Below are 9178 nucleotides of genomic sequence, written 5' to 3' on the forward strand. Positions count from 1 at the left end.
CTCTTCACACAAGCGAGAAGATTTAATCATCGTCAAATGTATGTCTGCAAAGATATCTCAGAAGCGATAAAGGCTTGGAAGGCTCTGGGAAACGGCGCTAAAGGTTGAGCAAGGACAGCACCTCCTCTAAAGAGCCACTCCCTCTGTCATCTTCCTTGTGTTCAGGCGTCGGTGAACACTATGTGGAATATGGGCAAAGATCTCTATGAAACGCTTCCCTTTTATAAAGAACAAGTTTACACAATGCTGTGCAATCCTAGCCCCCTCTTGGAAAAAGATCTCCGGATATCTTATTTAAATCACTCGGTCTCTTCACTCCTCATGAAGAGAGAAGAACTTTTAAATCGTACGGAATACCCCAGTCAGCTGTATTTGTAATGGAATATGCAACAGCCATGTACTGGGATGAAGAGTGGCGTCTATCCCCGTACATTAATAGGTCATGTACAGGAGAATATCTAGCCGCCTGCCTATCGGGGTGTCCTTTCTTTAAAGATGCTCTTCGTTTGCTCGTAAAGCGGGCTCAAATTATTCATGGCCTTACCCGAAGGAGCTATGCTAGCCGTCCCTTGAAAGAAAAGGAACTCGATACATATCTCTCTCAAAAAGGCGTCTCTTTAGGAGCTGTCAATGGCCCCTCTCTCTGTGTCCTCTCAGAGAGGCACAATCCCATAAAAAATGTTAAAGAAGCTTTAGCAAAAGAAAATCTTACGAGGTATCGATCTACCTGTCACTCATGCTTCCACTCGAAGATGCTCGAAAGTGCACAAGATGAACTTCTCACTCTTTTTAAATCGGTAACTTACAATGACCCCCACGATTCCTTAATCTCGAATCTAACCGGTTCACTACGTTACAACCAGAAGACGTTAAAAATCCTGAATACTGGTACAGACATACTTGTAGCCCGTAAATTTCAGAGGGGTATCCTTTCTTTGTTAAAGGAAACGACGAGAGAAGATCGGGTCTTTATTGAAGTCGGACCGGGAACGCAATTTAGTGAGTGCAGTTTTACAGCATCAAACAAAGGACAAAACTTACGAGGAAAGGTACTTAACAGCTTGAAAATATCACTCAAGACGGCATGATTATGAAATGGGTTATTAAGTACTTCGGTAAAGCTTGGCTACAGGGAGTACGTATGGAATGGGATGCTTTATACTCTCATAGCCCCCACTACCGTGTCTCCCTCCCTACTTACTCTTTCGAAAAGAGTAGATACTGGGGTCGATGCTGATAGAGACGTCGTCAATAAAGTTGAACTTTTGGAGGATTCAAACCAAAAACTTCCTATTGAAGATTGGTTTCATAAGCCGGTATGGAAAAAGGATCCCCTAATCCAGAGTTGTCGTAAAGAGCAATATAAAACTTATTTAATTTTTGCTGACAGAATAGGATTAGGAGACAACATAGCCAAAAGGTTAAGGATAAATGGCAACAGGGTTTGGACTTTATTGTAGGAAACGCTATGATGATAACGAAGAAGCACAGATCTATACAATTTGTCCGCATAAAAAAGAACTTATGGCCAAGTTGTGGACTTCTTTAGTAGAAAAAAAGGTTATCCCGTCACATATCATCCACCTATGGCTATCAATGACAGAAAAAGAGACGGAGAGAAAAGATTCATTTCGTTACAGCAGAGAGTATTCATTTTTAATCAGAGCGAGGGTTTCTCAGTCTCTTACCCCCTTATACAGAGCTTTACGGGAAAGAAGAGCCACTGATTCAATTAAAGTATCTATTGTGGGCAATGGGATACATTTCTGTACTCGGAAATGAAGAGTTATAATCCAGAAAAAGCCACTAATACAAGGTCTTGTTTCTTGCATTCCACAAGAATTTTTAATATCAGAACTCAATACACAGACATAGAATTTAAACATGAAGATATAGAAAAAACAGCGAGAGATATATGCCAATGAAGTCTTCTCAGATACGGGTGACACACAAGTAGCCTATCGAAATCATGAGAGATGGGCCCTTCAGTTATGAAAAACTAACTATTTTTTTCCCGAGAATAATATTCCACCAATTTTAAAACAAAATGGCACTTATTTGATTACGGGAGGACTTGGAGAGATTGGCCTCTCATTTGCAGAGTATCTTGCAAAGAGTGTCAGTGCCAATCTTGTCTTAGTAGGCGGAGTGAGTTTCCCGCAAGAGAAGAGTGGGATCATTGGATTACAACACATGATACGGACGATGTTACTTCGCAAAAAAATATTAAGACTTCAGAAGATAGAAAACCTTGGCGGTACAGTTTTAGCTCTACAAGCCGATGTATCAGAAAAAACCAAATACACGTAGCTCTAGAAAAGACTAAGAAAATATTTGGAAAAAATTAATGCTTCTTCAATCTAGCTGGAACTACAAAACAGGATGATATTTGCATATATTTCAAAAATGCAGCTCTCACATTTCAATTGCCAGCTTGTTCCAAAGGTAAAATGGATTACTAACCACCTATCAATAATTCAAAATCTGACCTTAGATTTTGTTTTCCTTTCATCCTCACTCAGTGTCCGTATTGGGTGGCTTATTGCATGGATCTTATGCAGGAGCGAATGCATTTATGGATGTATTTGCACAAAAGCAAGGAAGAAAAAAGAAAACGATTTGGTTAAGTCCCAATGGGAAGGCTGTTCAGCAGAAAAGCACCCAAAGCCCTACAGCGCGTATTATCTGTACCAAACCTCCCAACCGTCGTCATGGCGATCACACCACTGGAACACAGACTCCGACAGGGATAAAAATGGAGGATAATTACTGCTCTTCACACAACCAAGCGATTGCGGCTCAAGATACCTTATAGTTCAGACCAGAGTTATTCTGTTCAATACGAAGCCCCCCTAATGAGCTTGAAAAAACAATAGAAAACGTGTTGGCAAACCGTTCTCGGTATTGAAAACGTTGGGGTACAAGATAATTTTTATGAGCTTGGCGTAATTCTCTGATGTTTTACAGTTACAAGCTGAAACTCAGCAAGAAGCTTAGAACGTCCTATTAACGTAGTCGAATCTTCACCTACCCTACCATTTCAGAGTTTACAAAATACCTTTTTGGTGACGTAACGGCCCGTCGATATCTTCACCTCATCCCGCCTCCGAAAATTATGATCACAAAATTGCAGTAATTGGCTACTCTGGAGTTTACCCTAATAGTACAACCATTGATTCATATTGGAAAAATATTTTAAGCGGCACTGATTGTATAACTCAACTTCAATAAAGAAGAATGTTTAGCCATGGTGTTCCAGAGCATCTGGTTAATGATAAAAACTTTGTTGGCCTCAGGGGAATTATTGCTGATGTCGACAAATTTGATTGCAAGGTTTTTGGAAGTTGTCCCTAAAGATGCTGCACATATGGACCCCACAAATACGGTTGTTCTAGAAAATGCTTGGAAAGCATTAGAAATGTCAGGGTATATCAAACGTAGAGATAAGCAGCCTTCAGCGTTTTTTGCAGGGCTGGTTTTGATAAATATTTTACAGAAAATATTTTGGGGGCAATAATGAGTTCGGAATCAATACTTTTGAAAATTACGTTTTAGGTTGTAAAGACCACATAGCCACACGTTATTAGTTATTTTCTAAATTTGCAAGGTGAAGCTCTGAATGTAATACAGCGTGCTCAACTTCACTCGTTGCTATTGTAGAAGCTTGCCGACAATTAACACTGGAAGTTGTCATCTCGCTATTGCAGGAGGTTCCTCCTTAGTATTGACGCAAGAGTTTGGTTATCTTTACGAATTGGATTGCTAATTTCACCAGATGGCCGCAACAGAACGTTTGATATCAATTCACGCGGTACAACCTTCACCAGTGGAACTGGTGTTGTTGTCTTAAAGAGACTCTCAGAAGGCCCAAAGAGATGGAGATAATATTTAGCAATTATCGATGGATATGCTGTCAATTAACGATGGCAACCGCAAAGTGAATTACACGCCCCCAGTGTACTCGGACAAAAGGAATGTATTCTTGAGGCTCAAAATTAGCTTCCATTAGTTCTGATGGCCGTCAGTTATATCGAATGTCATGGGACCCGCCACAGAACTCGGAGATCCTATTGAGGTCAAAGCCTTACATGATGCCTTTAATGAAAATACTGAAGATACCCGAACATCAAATGTGTCATTGGATCTGTAAAAGCCAACATCGGACACCCCGACACGGCTGCTGGAGTGGCCGGCCTCATAAAAGTTTGCCACAATGTTTGCAAGAAAAGGTCATCCCTCCTCAGATCCATTTCCAAACCCCCAACCCTAAACTTGAACTCGTTTAACTTACTCCCTTCGAGGTTGTAACGGAAAAAAGAGAATGACAACACAAGAAGGCCACACCCACGCATAGCAGGTTGTCAGCGCTTTTCGGTGTGGGAGGAACGAATGCTCACGTTATCCTAGAAGAAGCCCCCGAACGATTATTAAAGAACCCAAAAGTGAGCGTCCTTATTATCTATTATCGTTATCCGCTAAATCTTCAAGGTGCACTCGACAGAGGCAAGAAAGAGTTAGCCAATCATTAGCCTCTTCATCCAGAAGAAGACCTCGCCGATGTCGCCATACTCTTCACACAAGCGAGAAGAGTTTAATCATCGTCAGATGTATGTCTGCAAAGATATCTCAGAAGCTGTAAAAGTATTGGAAGGCTCTGAAGGGACAACATTAAAAATTACCAAAGAGGCGGCCCCCCTCTGTCATCTTCTTGTGTTCAGGCGTCGGCGAACACTATGTGGATATGGGCAAAGATCTCTATGAAAGCAGCTTCCCTTTTATAAAGAACAAGTTGACCAATTGCTGTGCAATCCTAGACCCCCTCTTGGAAAAAGATCTCCGGATATCTTATTTAATCACTCGGGTCCTCTTCACTCCTCATGAGAGGAGAAGAACTTTTAAATCGTACGGAATACCTCCAGTCAGCTGTATTTGTAATGGATATGCAACAGCCATGTACTGGATGAAGAGTGGCGTCTATCCCCGTACATTAATAGGTCTAGTACAAGGAGAATATTAGCCGCTGCCTATCGGGTGTCCTTTCTTTAGAAGATGCTCTTCGTTTGCTCGTAAAGGGGCTCAAATTATTCATGCCTTAACCCGAAGGGCTATGCTAGCCGTCCCCTTGAAAGAAAAGGAATTCGATACATATCTCTCTCAAAAAAGGCGTCTCTTTAGAGCTGTCAATGGCCCCCTCTCTCTGTGTCCTCTCAGGAGAGACACAATCCATAAAAAAGTTAAAGAAGCTTTAGAAAAAGAAATCTTACGAGTATCGATCTACCTGTCACTCATGCCTTCCATCGAAGATGCTCGAAAGTGCACAAAGATGAACTTCTCACTCTTTTTAAATCGGTAACTTACAATGGACCCCACGATTCCTTATATCTCGAATCTAACCGGTCACTACGTTACACAGCAAAGACGTAAAAATCCTGAATACTGGTACAGACATACTTGTGAGCCCGTAGATTTTCAGAGGGTATCCTTTTCTTTGTTAAAGGAAACGACGAGAGAAGATCGGGTCTTTATTGAAGTCGAGACCGGGACGCAATTTAGTGAGTGCAGTTTTACAGCATCAAACAAAGGACACAAACTTACGAGGAAAAGGTACTTAACAGCTTGAGAAATATCACTCAAGACGGCCATGATTATGAATGGTTATTTAAGGTACTTTCGGTTAAAGCTTGGCTACAGGGAGTAACGTATTGAATGGGATGCTTTATACTCTCATAGCCCCCATTACCGTGTCTCCCTCCCTACTTACTCTTTCGGAAAAAATTAGATACTGGTCGATAGACCACTCCACGAAAAAAATCAAACACAAATGCAAAAAGATGGTATCAATAGATTTTCTATGAAAGATTGGTTCCATAATCCATCTTGGCATCCAACACAATTACCTATATCTTCCAAAGCATAAAACTCAAAATATTATTTGATTTTACTAAAAAAATCTAAAATGGAATGTGCCATTTCTGATGCTTTGAGGATGGAAGGACATAAATGTTTATTCTGTTACTATTGGAGAGACATACTCTTATGACAAAACAACTAAGGAGTTTTGCGTAAGAACTCATTTAAAAAACGATTATGACAAATTATGTAACGATTTAGCACAGCAATCTATAAAAATAGATCAACTGTTCATATGTGGCTAATAGATGAGAATGATACAAACCATATGTTAGCATTGAGAGTATCAACACATATCAAGACCTCGGTTTTTATAGCCTTCTTTACACAGTTCAATGTTAAACAACTCATAATGCAACAGATTTTATTGAACATAAGTGTTGTAGCAAATGGAATGTATTTAGTTCATGGGAAAGAAACCCTATATCCAGAAAAGGCCACAATACAAGGATTAATAAAAAGCTCCCTGCTGAATATCCAGAAATAAAATTGTAAATCCATTGATATAGAGGTCCCTACAAAGGAAACAAAGCAGGTGTATTATTCAGAGCTTTTAAGCTCTGAAGAAAGAAAAAATGTCGAAGAATTATCTGACGATCAAATTGTGGCATATAGAAATGCAGTTCGATACATACGAAAATATGAAAAAGTTGATCTTTCTGAATTTAAAGGCACCCAAAACGTTTAAAGAAAATGGAGTCTATTAATTACAGGTGGTCTCGGGGGGAATAGGATCAGCTTTTAAGCAGAATATATAGCTAAAAATGTACGTCAATCCTCACTTAATTCTTCTAGGACGCACAAAGCTACCCCCCAGGACTGAGTGGGAAAAATATATAGAGAGCAGCAATAGCAGCAAGACAATAAAAAAAATAAAAACCATTATGAAGCTTGAGGAGTTTTGCAATGAGGTCCTCATTTAAATGCTGAAGTTAGTGATTTAAATCAAATGCAAGCTGTACACAGGCAAGTGATAGACAAGTTTGGGTCAATCAATGGCATCATTCATAGTGCTGGATTGCCCCCTGATCAGGCGATGTACAACAAAAAACAAAGAGTACGTAAGAAATAATATTTGCCCCTAAAGTAGCGGGAACGCTAATTCTCATGATCTTTTTCAAAACGAAGATCTAGATTTCTTTTTTGTATGCTCTGCGGTAGCGGCTATACATGGTGCAATTTGGAGAATTGATTACGCAGCAGCAAATGCTTTCCAAGATGCCCTTATCCACTCTTACAATACGAAATCAAAGGGACACACTGGGGTTTCAGTCAACTGGTCTCTTTGGAGGGAAGTTGGGTTTGCCAAAGATATTGAAGTCCAGAAAATATGAAAAAAGATAGAGAGCTAACTCTACGGTATGGTATTTCAAACAATGAAGGAATCATAGCATTTGAGAAAATATTAAGTGCGTCCGTATGGGCAATTGGCTACAATACCTTATGAGAAAGTGAGGTAGAACTCCATCCAGGGACAAGATGTATAAACTTACAACGAACGCCCTGAGCAGGTGGTACCTTATGTGGCACCACGTGTTGATATAGAGGAAGATAAAGAACGATGCTGGGAAGAGGTATTAGGAATCGAAAATATTGGTATTAATGATAACTTTTATGATCTTGGAGGAAACTCTCTCAGCATACTTCAACTCCAACGCACCATAAATAAAAGCTTAAAAAACAAAATGTTAAAATAGCAGACATATTTCCTACCCATAACCATTGCAACATTTTCAGAGTTTCTTTCTAACACTGTTATAAAACAAAAGATCTCAAAACACATTCTCAACATCTTCCCACGACCTCTGAAGAAAAAATCGCAATTATTGGATGTTCTGGAGCATTTTCTGGGAATAACAGTGCGAATATCTATTGGAGAAATATTTTATCAGGGGAAAACTGCATCTCTCTATTAAACAAAAAAAGAACCGCTTAAATGCGGAGTTTCTGAAATTTTACGGATAGAAGCGATTACGTTCCAATGGTGGAATTATTGCTGATATAGACAAATTTGATGCAGGTTTTTGGGGAATAGCTCCTAAAGATGCGAGTTAATGGATCCACAAGCACGTTTATTCTTAGAACATACTTGGACAGCATTAGAAATGTCAGGGTATATAAGATAATGATAAACAATATACCAATCGGTGTTTTTGTTGGAGGTGGTGGGAACCAATATCTAATGATAATCTTTTAAGTAATGAAGGTAATTAAAAGAACCATAGATCCTTTTGAACTCGGCCATTTTAGGATCTAAAGAACATATAGCAACGCGTGTCAGTTTACCTACTTAATCTGCAAGGTCCCGCAGTTAATGTCTATAACAGCCTGTTCAACTGCACTGGTAGCACTCATTGAGGCCATGTGAACAATTAAAATCATTAAATTGCCACCTCGCTATTGCTGGGAGGGCGTTAATATTATTGTGCCACAAAATTTTGGATATATCTATAAAAGAGGGCATGGTTAACTCTCCAGATGGTTCCATGAGAACGTTTGATATTAATGCGAAGGGTATGTGCTAACAAGTGGCGTTGGAGCAGTTCTTAAAGAGACTCTCAGAAGCCAAAGAGATGGAGATACTATCTTGAGCAATTGTTGGATGGATATGCTGTCAATAATGATGGCAACCGCAAAGTGAATTACACAGCCCCAGTGTACTCGGACAAAAGGAATGTATTCTTGAGGCTCAAAAATCAGCCTCCATTAGCTCTGATGGCCGTCAGTTTTTTGTCGAATGTCATGGGACCCGCCACAGAACTCGGAGATCTCATGAGATCAAGCCTTACATGACGCCTTTAAATGAAAATACTGAAGATACCCGAACACAAAATGTGCCATTGGATCTGTAAAAGCCAACATCGGACACCCCGACGACAAACGGCTGCTGGAGTGGCCGAGCCTCATAAAGTTTGCCACATGTTGCAAGAAAAGGTCATCCCTCCTCAGATTCCATTCCAAACCCCCCCAACCCTAAACTTGAACTCGACACCACCTCCTTTCGAGGTTGTAACGGAAAAAAGAGAATGGACAACACAAGAAGGCCACCCACGCATAGCAGGTGTCAGCGCTTTCGGTGTGGGGGAACGAATGGCTCACGTTATCTTAGAAGAAGCCCCCAACCGACATAAAGAACCCAAAAGTGAGCGTCCTTATTATCTTATTATCGTTATCCGCTAAATCTTCAGGTGCACTCGATAGAGGCAAGAAAGAATTAGCCAATCATTTAGCCTCCTCATCCAAAGAAGACCTCGCCGATGTCGCCTAT

At 40.1% G+C, this 9178-nt stretch overlaps 1 protein-coding gene across 1 annotated transcript; it reads left to right on the forward strand.

Moving 5' to 3' along the window:
- The first annotated feature begins 377 nt into the window (after positions 1-377).
- LOC144961300 (phenolphthiocerol/phthiocerol polyketide synthase subunit E-like) lies at positions 378-1088 on the forward strand. Its single transcript, XM_078894541.1, has one exon. It carries the CDS (start codon positions 378-380, stop codon positions 1086-1088), a length of 711 nt encoding a protein of 236 aa, XP_078750667.1.
- The last annotated feature ends 8090 nt before the right edge of the window (positions 1089-9178 follow it).

The sequence above is a fragment of the Berghia stephanieae genome, unplaced genomic scaffold, assembly GCF_034508935.2.
Source record: "Berghia stephanieae isolate SIO BIC M18660-M18661 unplaced genomic scaffold, UCSD_Bste_1.3 scaffold2058, whole genome shotgun sequence".
Taxonomy (NCBI): Eukaryota; Metazoa; Mollusca; class Gastropoda; order Nudibranchia; family Aeolidiidae; genus Berghia; species Berghia stephanieae.